We start from the raw sequence: 17,913 nt of genomic DNA, 5'->3' as shown, positions 1-17,913 counted from the left end.
TAATACAGGTCAACAACAAAAATCAACATCTGATAATACTGATCAGCACCAATATGGAAACCGATTAGTTGCGTATTGTTTTACTAACAATGCAAAATACAAAACCGCACAGAAAATGATAATAAAACTTTATTTACAGTTTTTAAATAACATCAAAACATCACACAATGTCCAACAATGTGAAGCTAGTGAGGACAGGAAGGAGAAAAAAAAAAGATGGATAACATTTCACCAGCATGACTCAAAGGAAGAGACTGATTGATGGAGAGATGTAGAGAGAGTGATAGAGGACATGAGCGGTCCAGTGGAAAAAACAGCTATACAAGGATCCTAGCAGAACTTGGAGCGGTGGGACAATGCAAGCTTAGCACATACATGAGCCATGTTTGCAACTCCAGACATGGGCTAGTCTTTCCCAGAGCGTAGTTTGGCACATCCATGTGACTTTGTGTTTGGAAATGGCAAAGGCATGTCCAAAGAAAAGATGGAATTTACATAACACGATGCTGTACATGAGATGGGTCATCTCATTGGGATCCACCTGAAATGGCAGAATGGAAAGAGTTATTTCTGTTTGGGAGCAGGTCCAGGATAACACAAGCAGAAGATACATCAGTCTCTTCCCACACTGGAGAAGACACATGTGGCAGGGAACGATTCCAATGCTGAAAATGGATCAGTGTCATTTTTCCTATACATAAGAAAGAACATCACTTGCGTTTCTGGATTCATTCCAGAGCTGATGTAAGCATGAGAAACCTATTTATAAGGATGAAACAGAGAAAAACAGAAGGAGGATTAAGTTGGTTGTAGGACATTTATCAGAGGATTTCATGCCCTGTACATTGACAGAAAAAGTAAAAGGTAAATATACTGTACTTTCAGGGGTACAATAGCTTGTTGCTGGGGAAGAACCCCCAAAGGGACATCTTTGAACCTTATTTACCCATGAAAGTTTAATGGTAGTAATACACCTTCTAGGGGTAGGCAATGTACTTTAATGGTTCTGTAAGGTACTGAACCCTTAGGATACAATTTTTGCACTTTTTATATCCAAGGACTGGACCATTTGACACACAGGTTGCTTTGTCTAAAGGTGTAAATCATCTAAATTTGGGTTGTTTGGTTTAGATCTAGGTGTGGATCATCTATATCTGGGGTACCTTATCTAGATCTACCTTGGGATCTTCTAAATATGGGCTGATTGTCTTGAAATAGCACTAGATCTAATGTTAGATCAACTACTCTGTATCAGGCTTCAAGGAAATAGCAAGGATTATGGTTTGAGGTGTTCGCCTACAGATAAACCTAGTCTTGGTCTTAGTTTCTGACACAATTCTCTACCAAAAATGCCTGTTTTCAGACTAGACTTGCTTCGTGAAACTTTCCTAGCAATTTTTGGGTGAAAGCAAGAGAGAGATAGAAGAAAAGAGGGGCAAATAGACAAGGAGATGTGGTGAATGTGGCTGAGTGGATCACGGATGGAGACCTTGTCTCTTTGGAGGCTTATGCTGAAACAATGGAAACACGGGAGAGCAAGTAATGGTCTCCACATGGGTCCCATTCCGCATAACACCCCTGTCACTGCCATTACCACTGCAGCAGCAAATGTTAACCAGAGAGCCAAACTGGCAGGAAACTGAAACTGATAGTGTACAGACACAGATATAAGGAATCGTCTAGAATGCGGCCACTATTTTCTTTAGGATACTTTTGGATGTCTGCAAGAGTATGTGTGTGTAGTACCAGGACAAAATTTAACAGATGCAACCCTGGTGCCAGCCATAATAAGTGCAATCTCACGACCCCGCCGTGTTTTCCCCATGTCCTCTCGGCACGTCTGACATTTAATCGCTCTCTCTCCCCAGAGCAGGGAGCCCCTTCTGGGGAACAGAAGAGTGAGGGGCGGTGGACGGGGGCTTAGAGCACAGCGGAAGGTGTCCTTGGTCTGCCAGTTTGCTTTGATACCCCAGGAGGTCACTCGAGAGCACCACTGACCTTGACTCAGCACATTATTGAGAAACCTTTGAAGGACTTTCAAAATATGCCACTTACCAATACGTCCCTCGTCTTGCTCTCTCAACACTGCTGGTTTTGTGTGACAGGGTTCACAACTATCCCATCCAACCTTGTATTAAGTTTTCACTGCTTTGACAAAGAGATCCTCACCTGGTGTCTTCATGGAGAGAGCTGCGTTCTTCTGTAGGTCTCGTTTGTTATGGAAAGACGGGTGAGGCGTGCCCCGTAGTAGTCAACAATGTAATCCGACCCATCTGATGGACCCACGATCTACACCAGAGCAAACAGAATGAGTCTCAAATGTCAGAGCAGCGTAGGGAGACCTACATAACAATGTAATCTTTCACCAGACAATTACATGATTCCACATTACACAAAGATGAATACCAGGTGGGCTGGTAGGGTCTATCGTCCTCCTCAGATGGCTCATGCACGTACAATTGAATTATAAGACAGTAATGCCGAATTGGAGGCAATTTAAGTTTAACCCCAGGCAGTGTTGTAATTGAGGTTGCTTTTGGAGTCCTGGTGAGGAGGAGTGTCCCGAAGGACAGTCCCCAGATCAGAGCTTCAGCAATGAGCCTAGAGCCCAAACTGGGGTCTGTGCCAGTTCTGAGATCAGCTACTACTACTGACTGACGCACAAAGACAGTGTAATGGCTTCCTGCAGGCATACGTGCCCAACACCTGGCCCTGCCGGCTCTGCTCCGCTCCGCTTTGGGACGGGATGATAATGAGAACACACATCTGGTAGAGGGAGAAAGGCGCCCACCAAACACAGACACTGTGTTCTACCATAGCGAGATTAGCGTTCGTCTGGCAGCAGCCCAATACAAGCTATTTCCTCTCGCAATGGTATCGGCTGAGAGTTGTCTAGATTGGTGTGGTGGTCAACTAGAGTTTCATGTTCTCTCATACCATTAACATTCGATCCATCAAACTCACTCGATGCCTCCACTCTCAAACCTATAGTTTTGCGGCGCCATTAATCTTGCATCATTACTTTCAAAAGGCCAAAACGTGGTGCGACTGGCGGGAGGGAATATTGATGAATATAAATAACAGTAACATGTCCCAGGTGTTTATTCATTAGTTCTCAAAGATGCATTTCCCAGACGACGTGGCTCTTAGCGAAGGTAGTTAAGTGTATAAAATATGGGGTTTTAGAGAGGAGCGATGTGTGCAAATGGGGTCCTGAGGGAAGGGGATACTCTTTATCAAAAGTGTCACAATTTAAAAACGAAGAGGCCCGACAGTCGACAGCTAATTGAGAATGTTAGCACGTGACAGCTTTGGCTGCCAGAGGCACTTCTTAAAAGCACAGCTCTCCCAGGGTCTTCAATAAGACATTAAGAGAACAATAAACACTGCAGTGGCCCTGTTAATCAAAGCCGCCACGGCCATTTAAAAAAATAAAGGCTTGCTTTATTTATCCACTGCGGCTAGAAGGAGCGGGTTTTTCCGAGGAGGAACACAAAACGACTGAAGGAGTGATGATAAACTGGCAGGAGCGTGAAATTGTCAATGAATGGACAGGTATTGTGCTGCAGGCAACTATGCATAATCAAACCAGGTACAGAGGATTTGAGGCACACAATGTTTATGGAAGTCAGTAATTTTGAAAGTGATTGAAAGGCTAGAGCTTAATAATGACGTATGATTCTTGAGAAGAATGACATCTAAGCTATCGTAACTGTCCTGTCCTGATCTTTCCCAACATGCTAAAACATGTTGTAAGACATCAGCTCATTGTTCCCTTAGCGTTCAGTAGCTCAGACACATCTGAGCAAATCTCAAAAAAATGTTTGTTTTCAATAGCAGCGGGGGATGCAAACATTTCCAACATATGACACAGCAGTCGGTGGATTTCTAAAGTATGTGTAATAATTATTCCTGGAGCCATCCTTCAACACACATAAGAGCTTTCCATAAATATCTGTCATCAGTGATGTGTGGAAATGGCAGCGGTGAGCAAACGTCTCCCATGTATAGCTTCATTCAGATCCGTGAGGCCTAATGAGAGTGGAGTGGGTGAGGTTAGGCCTAACAAGATGACAAATGGAGTGGCTTTTTTTTTGTCAGGTGTAGGGTGGGGGCCTTTAATAGGGGTTAGGGGAGTCCTGTGGGAGCGTGCGACTTGGGACAGGAGGAGGAGGAGGCGAAAACAAACCACGCTCTCATTAGCTCCTTTCACAGTGCTGGAGGCACAGGAGGAGAGACACAGGTGCCACTGAATACAAACACAAGCATTCAAGTACAAGTCAGTGCTGAGTCTCTGTGTTTGCAGCTCATTTAGGGGATTGTGGGTAGAGAGCCTCCCCTGGTTACTGCCCTAATATGTTAAATGTAATCTAGTAGTCATTTAGCACCCGCTTTTAACCAAAGTGACTTACAGTATATTTATTAAAGGTCTTGATCAAATGGCACAATGGTGATAGCTCATGAATCACACATTTGCAGGATTCGTTTGAATCATATTTCACTGTAAAATTTAAATAAATAAAAATAATATAAATGTAAATGAATGCTATTAATAAGGTAACACTTTAGTTGAGGGACCAATTCTCACTATTAACTAGTTGCTTACTAGCATGCATATTACAAGCATATTGGCTGTTTATTAGTACTAATAAAGCATATATTAATGCCTTAGTCTACATGACCATATTTTAAATATCTTAATCCTCCTTAATAACTATTAATAAGAAGCAAATCAGAGGTTTGAGGGAAAAGGCGTAGTTAATAGTTAAGAGGGAGAATTGCGAGCAATTGCGATTCGGGTGTCCCAAGTTCGAATCCCGCCTCGTGGACTTTTCCCGATCCCATCCTTCTATCTTCCACTTGCTTCCTGTTTATCTCCACTATCCTATCACTATCCTATCACCCCCCCACCATTGTGACATTATTTATACGTCCGTTAAACACCCAAAATCTCAGTATTGGTAGATAATCGTAATAAGGAATATTAAAACATAGTTATACAATTCTAAAAAATATATATAGTTACTTTATAAATAAAATGTGTTTTGTATGGTATTATGCAATAAATCTTACAATATTTTTCCTTAAAAATTTTTTTTTTTTTAAATAAATATAAAATAATTCCTAAATAATAAATGAATATAATATGTAACCAAATAAAATAAAAAAGAACATTTCCAAAATCAAATATACTTTCAAATATACCTTGGTGAAAGCAAAATACAATGTGAAGCGACACAATTACAGGCAATCGGAAAGAAAACGTGCGGCATAAAACAAAACAAATACAAAAATCTGAATAACTAATACGTTAGGCATCAGTAACCAAAATAAAAGAATAAAATGGATCAAACATGAAAGAATAAAGCAAAAGGAAATGCATGCATCAATAAATGGGTCAAAAGCCTTACCTGCATGGATATCAACATGAAGTCCACTAAGCTTCCAATTCCACAGAATCCCACAGTGCAGAATTTCAGTAGGCCTGAAAACAAACAAAAAGTGATCCACATGTTAACCAAGAACATACTGTACTAAAAGCCTCCCATCAATAACCAGTTTGTGTCCAAAAACACTTTCTCTCTGGCTTCTCTGTATGACCACAAAGAAAAACAATTTTGAAGGCAAAGCTATTCGTTGTGTTTTTTTTTTCATGCTTGCAGTAGTGCAGACTGCTGTTGAAGTTTTCAACCCACTGTGCAAGGTTGTAAGGTCAAATTACAAGTGTCAGCCAAATTCGTATACAACTGGCTTCTTTCCGTGTGAAGAATTTAGAAGATTCTGTGCATTTAAGACTTAGGTAGGATGGTATGTCACTCAATTAATATTCATGAGCCAAGTTAAGGTTTATAATATCCACGCATAATTGCCACAAAATAAACTATTTCGGTTTAAATTTAAGTAGGCCTACTTTGGATGTCCATTTGAAAACACCATCAGGAGCCCATGAGATCTGCAGTCAATTAAAAACCCCCTTCCATCTTGCGATTCAAACATAATTGCTGCTAATCATCTTTAATATTTCTTATAATTGGTCATTGAGGGGTTTAGCCATGTTGATTCCAGGACGGATATCAAAAAAGCCACCTGCAGAATGTCTTCTCAACAAGTCCAGGCCTTCCTTTGAGTCACACCTGGTCTGGACTGACCTCAGAGCTGCTGGGCCATTACGCTCTCAATGAACACGTCTATACAACTGACTCCAGCGTGGTGTGAGCCTGCCTTTCACAAAGAAGCCGGGAACAAGGGGGACCTTCAAACGCCCAGGCCCTTTTGTCCTAAAGCAGGTGCTTAATTGATCAGGAAGTCCTTTAACCGTGGAGAGAGGCAGAAAGACGGAGCTTCCCGCTGTATCCCGCCTTGGGATTTAGATGTACGGCTTGAACTCATCTGCATGCGATGACAATAATTGCACTATGGGATAGACGAACACCATGAGATCTGATGGTAAAGGAGAGAACTGTTTTAGTTAATTAGTTGTCGCACGCTGATTCGTTTTGTTAAAACAGCTGGTGCCAAAAAAGAGCAAGGTGTTCATCGAAGGGGTTTCTCACATGTTCTATAAACAGCGCGTGATCTACAGCTCTGTGAGGACTGATACTCTTGGCCTCATGTGTGAACAGCATGTACCTTTTCTTAAAAGCTCTACAAAACAGTTTCATGACATCATTGTGCACTGTGATTTCTCTCAGGGGTTTATTTTCAAAACAGGCGTGGATCTGGTGGGGATTGTTAATATCATTGTCAAAGGGGAAGGTCTAGAGTTCTTCGAACTAACGGAAAGACCAGAAAAACATGTTAATAACCGGGGCCTTTAATCAAAGTTTTTTTTTTGACTTTAAATCCATGGCTGATGGAGGGACTCCCACAAAACCTGTTTAAAACATGACCAGGGGCCTGTTTCATAAAACTAGGTTATCAAATAAGCCAGGCTTATTTCCGTTATTCTGACTTCTTTTGAACCAAATCAACTGACAATGAATCAGACTAACTGAAATAAACCTGGTTTATTTGGTAAACTTGTTTATGAAACAGGCTCCTGGTCAACTGTCTATTTAAATGTTTAATAAGAGCATTTTTCTTTACATTTTATATTGCTGACAATGTCTCTCTTTTTTAGGCATGTTTTTTTATTACAATTAAACACATTTTCCCCTGAAAATCCCCCTAATTTATGGATGTTTTAGTTCTTAAGTTACACTTTTTTATTTTTCTATAATTCACATTATTCCCTAAGCTGATTCTCACTAATATAATATGGTAATTATTTATTGCATTGTAGTAAAAGATAAAAATACAAAAATTAGTTCAGTGTTGTAATTATTAACTAAAACTATTAAGAAAAAAATTGTTAATTCAAATAAAGCTGAAATAAAACAAAATATTAAATGAAAAACGTAAACTAAACAAAAAGTTTAGTATAGAAATGCTGCCTTGGCAAATAACTGATTAAGTACTATAATTACTAGCTGAAATAAAACTAAACCTAAAAATTAAATTAATTTAGAATAAAAAAAACTAATAAAATAACAAAAACACAAAAAATTTAAAAAATTAAGTTAATATAAATATACTGAAAATATAAAAGCTTATATAAAATTAAAATAAAATAAAATAGTACAGTATATAAATAATCCTTAAATAACAGATTGTTTTAGTGAATTTTGTAAAATAAGTGCTTCCTTAAAGTCTGTAATTTTACATACTACTTTTTTTTTTTTCTATTGTTAAACTGCAAAATAAAATAATAATTGAGATTATATATGCCACCCTGCTCTCTAGATTTTGTTACCAGTATTGGGGCATTAAGAAAAAAACACCAATCTACAATTATATTGGTTACTGTTATATCATAATCATAATAATTATCAGAATATATCCATAATAATTATCGGCATCAGATCAAATTTCCATGTCAGTGTTGAAATATCCATATCTGCCTTTTCAAATCAACAAGTGCAAGAGAAATGTGATTCTTATTCTGAGAACATCTGGTGAAAAGGTGTGTCCTTGGAAAGGAAACAAGAGATGATGTCAACAGCAGAAAATCCAGGACTGATTCTGTCTGTTCTAAAGGTCCCCTGTGCTTCAGCGCAGCACAAGCATGAGATATTTTCATGAGTCATTGATGGGTAAATGGGTGCCAGAAAGAGGGGATTTCGGGCTACGGCACGCAGCCAGAGAGGGAAAAATGCATCGTTGGATCCATGGCCTACACATTTAAACATGTTCGAATCTGGTTTGCAACATTTGCAGATTGCAGTTTCCTATCATTAAATCTCACAGTGTCTATAAAGAATGGACCAAAAGACCAACAATAAAAGTCAAGTAGTACTGTCTTACCCAAGGCTGGATATCCCAAGTAGAACCGATCCGCCCCAATCCATCCCAGGAAGAGTGAGAGGGCAACAGCTACTTTGTATGAGTAACCACTCCTAATGTAAAACAAAGCACATCCGTGTTATTCAAATATATTTACAGATTATTCGCAAATACGAATAATCTGTACTCAAATGCAGAGTAAGTTTGACTTACACATTTCTACATTGGATGCTTTTGTTAAACCCAACCTCTTCACCGCTGAATTTGAACTGCGTTCCATTTGACAGCCGACAGCTGATGTTTGGAGCAGGTAGACATTCCACTGCAATGAAACACAGCCTTAGACTCCTGATTTAATAATCATGTAGTGACATGTAGCTAGAATCAACCATATTCTGCCATTATAGACCTATATTTTTATGAAACATAAATAAAACTGAAATATACAGAAATGTTAATATTAAAAAAAAAATACAAATAAAATAATAAAAGTGTAGAGAGAAAAAAAAAAGTCATATTAATATGATTCTTATAATAAATAAAAATAATGTTATCACAAAAAATATTCAAAGTGTTATTTAAAATATTGTATATAACAATTTAAAATTAATAAAACATTATAAAACATAACATTATAACACAATTATTACATTATAGTCTAAAATATGATTATAGTTCATAATTATATTAATGTTATATACAATGTTATATATAATACATAAAATATTACATTTCATAATAAATATAAAAGTAAAAAAGAATTATTATTCATAACAAGTGTATGACATTTAATATAAATGTATAATATATTTAAAATAAATTATAAATATAATATTTCATATTACACATAAATTACTTTAAATAGTTATATTAAAATTGTAATATGTATAAAATTATTTATTTTACACACTATATTGATTTATATATATATATATATATATATATATATATATATATATATATATATATATATATATATATATATATATATAAATAATATACACACACACATACACACACTATTACAATATAATTATAGTAATTTATATAATTTTTCATTATGCATTATATATTATTTACATTATATAAATGTACACACTACACTTAATAATGTTAAATAATATAATTATATGAATGAATAGAAATACATAAATAAAAATACATAAAATAGTATATTTTATATAATATTGTATTAAATGATTATATTATTAAAGTTAAAGTGTGAAATTATAAAAAAATTATACATAAAATAAATATATTTATATAAATGTATTACATTATCATATAATAAAAAATGAAACTATTTATTATCAATTATATATTAATTTATATAGTTGTATTAGAATTGTAATATATATTTACACTCTACAATAGCAGCATTTTAAATCGTGAAACAAATGTACACAGCCGACCCACCCCAAGCCAACCGGTCCTTGCAGTTTTCTGGTTCTTGAGTTGCATCATCTATTTTGGGTTCTTTACATACATACCTGAGCACTGTCAAGGAGAAATCAAGCGGCACTTATATCATAAAGCAACATTAACTGATACAGATTTCCACTAGTGATGGATGAATGACAAGACAATCAGCTTGACACTTATAAACATCGAAATGTAATCAATTGTACATTTATGTAAAAAAACAAAACAAACACCTGAAATGTTCAAACAGGTCTAAACCTAATCTAATGTTGTGCAATGTATAGCTTTCTGCATCACTCCATACAAGACTGAATCACAATTCTAGAACACAACACCTAATAATTGTACTGTAATTATGTAAAATAATTATTTGTTAGTTAAATCAGTACATTTATATTAAAAACAAGAACCAGTAACAGTGGCAATGCTAGCTAGCCGGCTACTATTTAAACGATCCCAATATATTTAGGCGATTTTGAAAGGATATTGCCCCAGTCGCAGTTTATCACAGCTGTCCACATCGTCCCCCAGGCTGTGGATGACAGTCAGGCAGAAGGTGAAGATGATCAGCGGTCGTGTTGTTGGCCGAAAGCGCAACAAACTCCTCCAGCGCGACGCCATGTTGAACTGTCACGTGACTGCCGGAGCTCTTAAAGACACAGTGCACTAGATTCGCCGCACACATAGCATGTAAGTCTCTCGTAATTCTGTTATTTGTCGCCTTTAACTTGATGCATATACTCAATAAAGCCAGATTGTTTGGTTAGAGAAAGTTTGCACTTAAAACCAAGTGTCGGTTCAACTTATTCGCGGTGTTCGGTGCTGATAATCAACTTTATAACCGGCTAACTGCGCTAGCTTGTGTCACATAATAGCGTTTGTATTGAGAAGCAGCAGCACGTTTGTGAATGAGGTTCTGTTTTCATTCTTTCAGTCTCAAAGTTATGGTTTATTGTTGATATTTGAAAACAAAGCACGTTTCGATTGATGAAATGATTCTTTAATGTCTTATTTAGACTGTCAGTAAGTTTTAAGAGCGCTGATTTCAATGGTGACTCGGTATTTTACGCGTATGCACCTGTTTGTTTGCGTTTATATCATTTATATTCTATGACATTCTATAAATAATGCTTTATTTAAAGAGTAGTAATAGAAACACCTCTTCGTTCTTCAGTTGCGTAATGGTTTCTTTGCGTTTAAACTAAAATAAAGTTCGCCGAAACGTGAACGATCACTTCCTGGTTCCAGGTGAGGCTCGCACAGGTGTAAACAGACAAAACAGGACTCAGTCTCACCCCAAAACAAGTCTTGAAATGCTGGATTGGGATTTATGAGGGATTACAAGTTTTGATTTAACCTCAAGACCAAGTGTATGGACATAAATATTTTAGGTAAGTAAGGTAGATACTCTCAGTTTTCTAGTTTTTTTCACTTTTCTTTTTAGTTGGCTGCTTACGTGAACAGAAACTACCAAAAGATCTTTGGTAAGATATGGTTACAGGTTAAAGAAGTCGATACTTGAGACTTAAGTTAATTTCTGTTTGATTATATGAAAATGAAAGCAGGATTTCAGCATTAATTTAAACCATCTTTAGGAGAAATGTAACTCTTTACTATCACATTTTATCCATTTCACACATAATCACTGAATAAAAGTATTAATTTATTTAAAGGCAATAAAGAAAGAAAAAATTTACTGACCCCAAACTTTTTAATAGCAGTGTATATTGTAACACACAATTTCTATTTTGAATAAAGACTGTTCTTTTTAACTTTCTATTTAGCAAAGAATCCTGAAAAAAAAAAGTATCACAGATCCAGATTTGCTTCACAGGAATAAATTATATTTTAAAGTATATTATAATAGAAAACTGTCTTTAAATTGCAATACTTTTTTTTTCTTCACAAAATTAGTTTATTTTTTATTTTTTTGATCAAATAGAGTAGATGCACCTCGATGAGCATAAGACACTTCTTTAAAAATAAAACATCCATTAAATAATAATAATAGTAGTAATAATAAAAAACAGTATTTTTGCAATTTCTGTAATATTTTTAATGGAAATTACTCTCAAAAAGAACAATTTTAATGTACATTTTCCATCTAATTATTTTAAAAAGCCCAATTAAATGAATACTAGTAACTTGTCTTTGACTAATCAATTCTAAAAATCAAACTGAAGTTCGAAAGTGTTCAAATATCTATTTCCTTGTACTTTCACAGGTCAGTCTGCACTGAATCTTCAAGATAAGGACAATGCATGAGAACGTACCGACAGGTGTCACTCGTTTTTGTGATTTTCATCTAAGCAAGCATACTATGCCTTTAATCCGTCTTTGCATGGCTAATATCTGGATTGTGTGTGTTCTCAGTGTCTGCTTCCGAGCGGCAGCAGGTGCTCCAGGCCTTGGAAAGACTTCAGTCCAAGCTCGTGCAGAGGGAAGAGTGGACCCACAGCGACAGGCTCGGCACGCTGAAGGAAGCCCTGCAGAGCCCTCTGTTCGGCCACATCCTCACCCTGCAGCACTCCGTCAAACAGCTTAAAGACCAGGTGAGACTTCCTCTGAAGTAGATATATATATATACTTATTAGTGATAACACATAAACCTGTAAAGGCAGACTTACTGTGAGCTTTGAAATTAAATTAATTTTTATATTATATATATTTATATTATAATTAATGCACTATACCGTTCAAAATTTTAGGGTTAAAAAAGAAGTCTCTTATGCTCACCAAGGCTGCATTTATTTGATTAAAATACAGTAAAGTCAGTAATATTTGTGAAATATTATTACAATTCAAAAGAACTGGTTTCTGTTTGAATATATTTTAAAATATATTTTAAAAATGTTAAAAAAGCTGAATTGTCAGCATCAGTACTCCAGTCTTCAGTGTCACATGCTCCTTCAGAAGTCATTCTAATATGCTGATTAGCTGCTCAAGAAACATTTCTTATTACTATCAATTTTAAAAAAGAAGTTGTGTTGTTTGATTTGGTTATGTAAATTGTGTTGTTTATTAGTATTCATCATGTGGTTCCACACCCCTAAGACCTTCGTTCATCTTCAGAACACAAATTAAGATATTTTTGATGAAATCCGAGAGCTTTCTGATCCTCCATAGACAGCAATGATATTACCACAGAAATCAACGCACGGAAAACGTAGCAAGGACATCGGTAAAACAGTCCATGTGACATCAGGGGTTCAACCCTAATTTTACGAAGCTACAAGAATACTCTTTTTTGCACACAAAAAAAACAATAATAACGTAATTTATTCAGAAGTTCTTCTCCCCCAGTTTACCGTCTTCTGCCATTTTGGAGAGTACCCCAGAACGTAATCACTATAATCAGCGTCGTTTACGTTCAGTAGACAGCACGCGCATGCTGAACATAAACAATGTTGATTGACATTGGTACTTTCCAAAGTGGTGACAAAAAAAGTGATTGTTGCATTGGAAATACTTGATGCAATATTGCTAGGGTGTTTCGTGGTTTCAGAAGAGTTCTGAGTTGTTTCGTGGGTGTTCTGGGTAGTTGTTACTACAACTGTACACAAAAACAAATGTATAATATACACAAGGATACGTTTTTTTCACTGCTAGCCTTTTTAATTAACTAATGATCATATAATGGTAGGTTTTTTGTAAATGTCATTGATGTTGAAAGTTAAATCCACTATTTATGTTTCAGTGCATTCAAATGGTAAAGAATCTCCAATCTACCAAGAATCTGCTATTCATAATGCCAGATCAGCATAGAAACCACATCATTTATTTAAACCCAAATAACTTAAAAAATGAACTTGTTTGTTTGCATCTCATCCCAGTATGCAGGCAAATGAGCGTTTATTTCTTATCCACACACTCTCGATGCTGAAAGAGCCTCATCCCTATTTGTATTCAGTCTGAGTTTTATTGACACAAGAAACCTCTTTACAATAAACAATCCGCACACCAAATTAAGATAATGGCAATAACGGAAGCTCGCCTTCATATTCTAAGTGCTGGGAAGGTCAGACGTGCGCCTATGAATGCGTCAGGTGAAAAACCTATCAAGAATGTCGAGGCGGGCAACAGCCGGAGTTTCTATCAAGCCTTAATATCTGCTGTCTGAGTTTGAGTAACTGCCTTGTCGGAGATGTATCGATGAAACAGGCTGGAACCTGCTCTGTCAGCCCGGACTAAATAAGCACAAGACTGATAAGTTCCCACAGTAAGAGTCTAAAGGTCATTAATGCATTACCTGCTGGGGACTAGCGAATACTGCAGAGGAATGTATTGATTTTTTCCTTCCTTTCCTCTGCCTGTAGGACATGGCTGTTCCTCTGTGGGCTGTTTTATCTTTTAGATTTACAGCACATGGTTTATCCCAAATTATTTGGACAAGCTGAACGAGTTAAGGGTTGATAAACAGTTTATTTGTTTATTTATTTGTATACTTGCATCGGTCAGGTTTTTTAATACAAATTCGTAAATGGGCACAATTTATATTTGTCTGTATATCTAACTTAAACATTCGAGTATCTTGGCAATATGTGGTAATTATTTGGACAAGCTATTTGAACGATAATGCTTGATTCATATGCTTTATTTATGTATCTATCAGGGCCTCTCCACTGCATAGTTAAAGAGCTTATTGTGAAACAAATTTGTGAATAGGCACAATTTATATTTGTCTATATCTAATTTGAAACATTGAAGCATTTAGTCCAACTCATCTAATAACAACAACAACAATAATAATAATAATTATAATTATTATTAAAACGTTTTTCAAACACATTTGTAAATCTTTATTGTTGTTGTTTGTGTTGTTATTGTTATAATAATAGTAATAATAATAGTATTTATTTTAATTATAAATTTATTATAATAATTTATATCAAATTTGTAATTAATTAAACTATTTATATTTGTCTAAACAAATTTGAAACATTTAAGTATCCAACTCATGCATTGTTGTTATTATTATTATTATTATTAAGGGTTGATAAACAGTTTATTTGTTTATTGCTGATCTAACTTAACCACTGATTTTTAGTTGTGTCATTTTTTTAAAAAGGCCAAACAAAGTAGTTTCGCTTTCGCAACTACACACACAGCGTCTCTATGACATGGTGGGTGCGGCAGCAACAATACTATAGCGAGAATCAAAGTTACGCCTTATTTCTTTGCATGAACATTTTGGCGGCGTGTTTAAACAAGGCGTTTTAGGAGGGCGTGGACAAGTCTTAACTTTTATAAAGAATATCTCTTTGGGTTTGAGACTTTAATCTTTGCAACTTTAGGGATCTTATCTATTCACAAACAGCTTGTAGCACTCCAAAGAGAAAGGAAAACATGAAATCGCATCATATGACCCCTTTAAAATGTACTTCTAACAAATTTGTAATTTGTTATAATTATTATTTTTTTCAACAGTTTATTTGTCTAAACAGATTTGAAACATTTAAGTATCCAACTCATGCATTAAATTATTATTATTATTATGAAAATGCATTTCAAACTAATTTATAAATAGGCGTTATTGTTGTTGTTTTTATTATATTTGTAGTGTTATTAGGCCTATATATCAAACTAATTCACAAGTAGGCACAATTTATGTTTGTCTAAATATTGAAAATGAAACAATTAGTTATTTGGTCTAACATATCCATTCAGTTTTTATAATTAACCAATCATATTTATAGTTGTAGTAATAATAAAGACTATTATTAGTGTTATATTTTATTTTCTGTATTGCTTTAGAATTGACTTTGTCCTCTCTGCTTTGTAGTTAAACAGCTTGCCTCCGGACACACGCACCGAGTTCAGTTTCTCCAGGAAGGGTCAGCTGATCGTCAGTGCGAGTCGTCCGTCCAGCAGCCTGGGATCCGTGGTGTCCAATGGTACAGCTTCAACTAACGCTTCTTCTGAGCAGCTTCAGAGATGGATACATGCAGCGGCAAAGGTGGGATGTATTTTATGTCGTTTTCCTTTGGATAAACATTGTTTTATTTAACGTGTCAAATATTGAACATAGTTTCTACTATGTTTTGGTTCAGCTTGCGTCGTTTATACAGTTAGTATGAATGATGAATTTTCACTGGATTTTTTAACTCAGGGAAGAAAGACAGAGCTCGTCAGCCTGAAGAAGCCGTTGTCTGGAGGTCTGGGTTTCAGTGTGGTCGGCCTAAGACCAGAGGGGGTCGGCAGTCACGGTGTGTTCGTCAGACAGGTGCAACCAGGGAGTGTCGCAGACAGGTGAGATCACTCTGTTTATTTAGAAATGCATCCCTTTTGCTGTACACGTCACGTTCTGCCAATATCTTCATGTTGTTTTAGGTCAGTTTCTTTGTTCGGACATACTGGAATAAATTTTTATGTTTAAAATAAATGTTTGTTGACAGATATATATTGTACCTATTTATGAATTTGTTTACGAAGCTAAAATGTTAATATTAATATCATTTTAGTATGATATTTATTTATTTATTTACAACTAAATTAATCACATGGATAATAATAATGATATTTCTTATCTCCAGGGATGGAAGATTGCAGGAGAACGATCAGATTTTGGCGATTAACGGGATTCCTTTGGATCAGAGCGTGACGCAGCAGCAGGCCATCGCTCTTCTCCAGCAACAGAGAGACCGAGTGGAGCTGGTGGTGGCCAGAGACACTGCGGCCAAACCCCGGCTCTCCACATCTGGACCCATTCAGACGGTACGGCTGTTTTAAATGTCACTGCATTGTGTTGTCCACAGTGTTTATCTTGGACTTTGTATCTCTTATGGCACTTTTCCACAGCATATTACGGCACGGTACAGCTTGGTACAGTTCACATTTGGGGGGTTTTCCACTGGGTACAGTATCTGGTACCGGTTACTTTTTTTAGTACCACCTCGGTTGAGGTTCCAAGTGAACCGTACCATAACCAAAACGTGACATGTAAACTCTGCTGATCACGGATTGGCCGAAGAGAATTGTATCTGCGTCACTGAACTTGCAAAACAAACACAACAGAACCGGTAGATTTAAATCAGCACAGCCAGCAGAGATCGAACCCAACTGTTTTGAACAAGCGCACATTTTTAACAACCAAAAAGTGGCTTTTTCGTTGTCTGTTGAGGAAGTACAGACATTCCTCTCAGTGATAGCAGAGAAGCGGATCCAGCGAGAGCTTGATGGGGCGACGCGGAATGAGGAAGTTTTCAGGAGTCACGGCAGTAGAGGCGGAGCAAAAATAATGACATGTGAATAATCCCACCCACTTTAGCAATACTAATCTGCAGTGGAAACGCAAACAGAGCTGAGTCGTACCATGCAGTGGAAAAGAGCCATTATAGTTCTCCAGCAGTTGGGGAAGCTACTTTGAAACTGTAGCTTGATGGTTTACAAATCAAATATGGAACCTCTGGCACTTGTTGGATGGCAGTAACATCAAACGCCATTGGTTCTCTGTGACTAAACATCATGGCATCAAACCATATTTGATTAGAACACCAAATTGCAACCTGTGATCACTTCAGACTATCACTGATTTTTATCAAAGCGTTTTCTGTTCCTCAGAAAAAATAGCAACTTTCACATTTGAAACAACGAGAGGAAGCATAAACAACAATATTAGGTTTACTGATCCGTTAGGTTAATAGTTGTGTAAGTGTTTTCGCCACAAAGTCAGAAGAAAGTCAAAAATTCTGAATTTATGTCCTGCAATTTTAGTTTTTTTCACCATAATTGCAAGTTTTATCTCCCAATTTTGTATCTTGCAAATCTGAAAAAAACTGCAGTGTGAGGTTAAAGAGTCACATTTACGTTTAAAAAAAAAAAAAATTATTCCATTGTGGAAACAAAAAACAGAATTGTCATAAATCTCAGAATTGCGAAAAGTTTTGAGTTAAGAGATTATATCTTGCAATTCTGACTGAATTGAATTTATTTGTGATGTAAAGTAGCTGTTGCCTTTTTTATTTATTTTTTAAATTTTCATTCAGCGGCAGAAACATGCTTCTGTAAGTATCATGGGGTGGGCGATATGACCAAAATCACGATATGAGTAATTTTGTTTCACGGTAACAATATATATCACAATACAGTTTTTGTGCTTTAAAAAAGGTCTTTAAGATATAAAAAATTTTGATACCATAGAAATTTCATAATTCTTGTCACCAGTGTCAA

General features: G+C 36.1%; 2 protein-coding genes across 2 annotated transcripts in view; one reads left to right on the top strand and one right to left on the bottom strand.

Annotated features, from left to right (window-relative positions):
- Positions 1 to 111: 111 nt before the first annotated feature.
- On the bottom strand, positions 112 to 10,416 carry tm2d1 (TM2 domain containing 1). The gene is made up of 7 exons (XM_042749229.1): positions 10,232 to 10,416; positions 9,739 to 9,812; positions 8,536 to 8,644; positions 8,344 to 8,435; positions 5,412 to 5,485; positions 2,170 to 2,289; positions 112 to 541 (listed from the first exon to the last, which is right to left on the bottom strand). Exons 1-6 carry the CDS (start codon positions 10,363 to 10,365, stop codon positions 2,179 to 2,181), a joined length of 594 nt encoding a protein of 197 aa, XP_042605163.1. The 5' UTR covers positions 10,366 to 10,416; the 3' UTR covers positions 112 to 541; positions 2,170 to 2,178.
- Positions 10,417 to 10,495: 79 nt separating this feature from the next.
- The window catches only part of LOC109051290 (inaD-like protein), a 114,376-nt gene continuing 106,958 nt past the window's right edge, over positions 10,496 to 17,913 (top strand). Inside the window, 6 exon segments of the mRNA XM_042749231.1 lie at positions 10,496 to 11,135; positions 11,969 to 12,023; positions 12,118 to 12,296; positions 15,527 to 15,700; positions 15,854 to 15,993; positions 16,278 to 16,458. Of these exon segments, the coding sequence (XP_042605165.1) occupies positions 12,002 to 12,023; positions 12,118 to 12,296; positions 15,527 to 15,700; positions 15,854 to 15,993; positions 16,278 to 16,458 (696 nt within the window). The 5' untranslated portion in view covers positions 10,496 to 11,135; positions 11,969 to 12,001.

Source organism: Cyprinus carpio, chromosome B22 (genome assembly GCF_018340385.1).
Source record: "Cyprinus carpio isolate SPL01 chromosome B22, ASM1834038v1, whole genome shotgun sequence".
NCBI classification, from domain to species: Eukaryota; Metazoa; Chordata; class Actinopteri; order Cypriniformes; family Cyprinidae; genus Cyprinus; species Cyprinus carpio.
Note: the sequence above shows the minus strand (reverse complement) of the source record. Positions and strands in the feature narration are given on the sequence as shown.

Excerpts from the sequence above, each read along its gene's own strand:
- tm2d1 (XM_042749229.1), bottom strand. The coding sequence starts at position 10,365 with ATGGCGTCGCGCTGGAGGAGTTTGTTGCGCTTTCGGCCAACAACACGA. Across the intron at positions 8,645-9,738 it reads CAAGGACCGGTTGGCTTGGG|TGGAATGTCTACCTGCTCCA; the intron begins GTGGGTCGGCTG and ends GTTTCATTGCAG. Across the intron at positions 8,436-8,535 it reads AGCATCCAATGTAGAAATGT|GAGTGGTTACTCATACAAAG; the intron begins GTAAGTCAAACT and ends GTTTTACATTAG.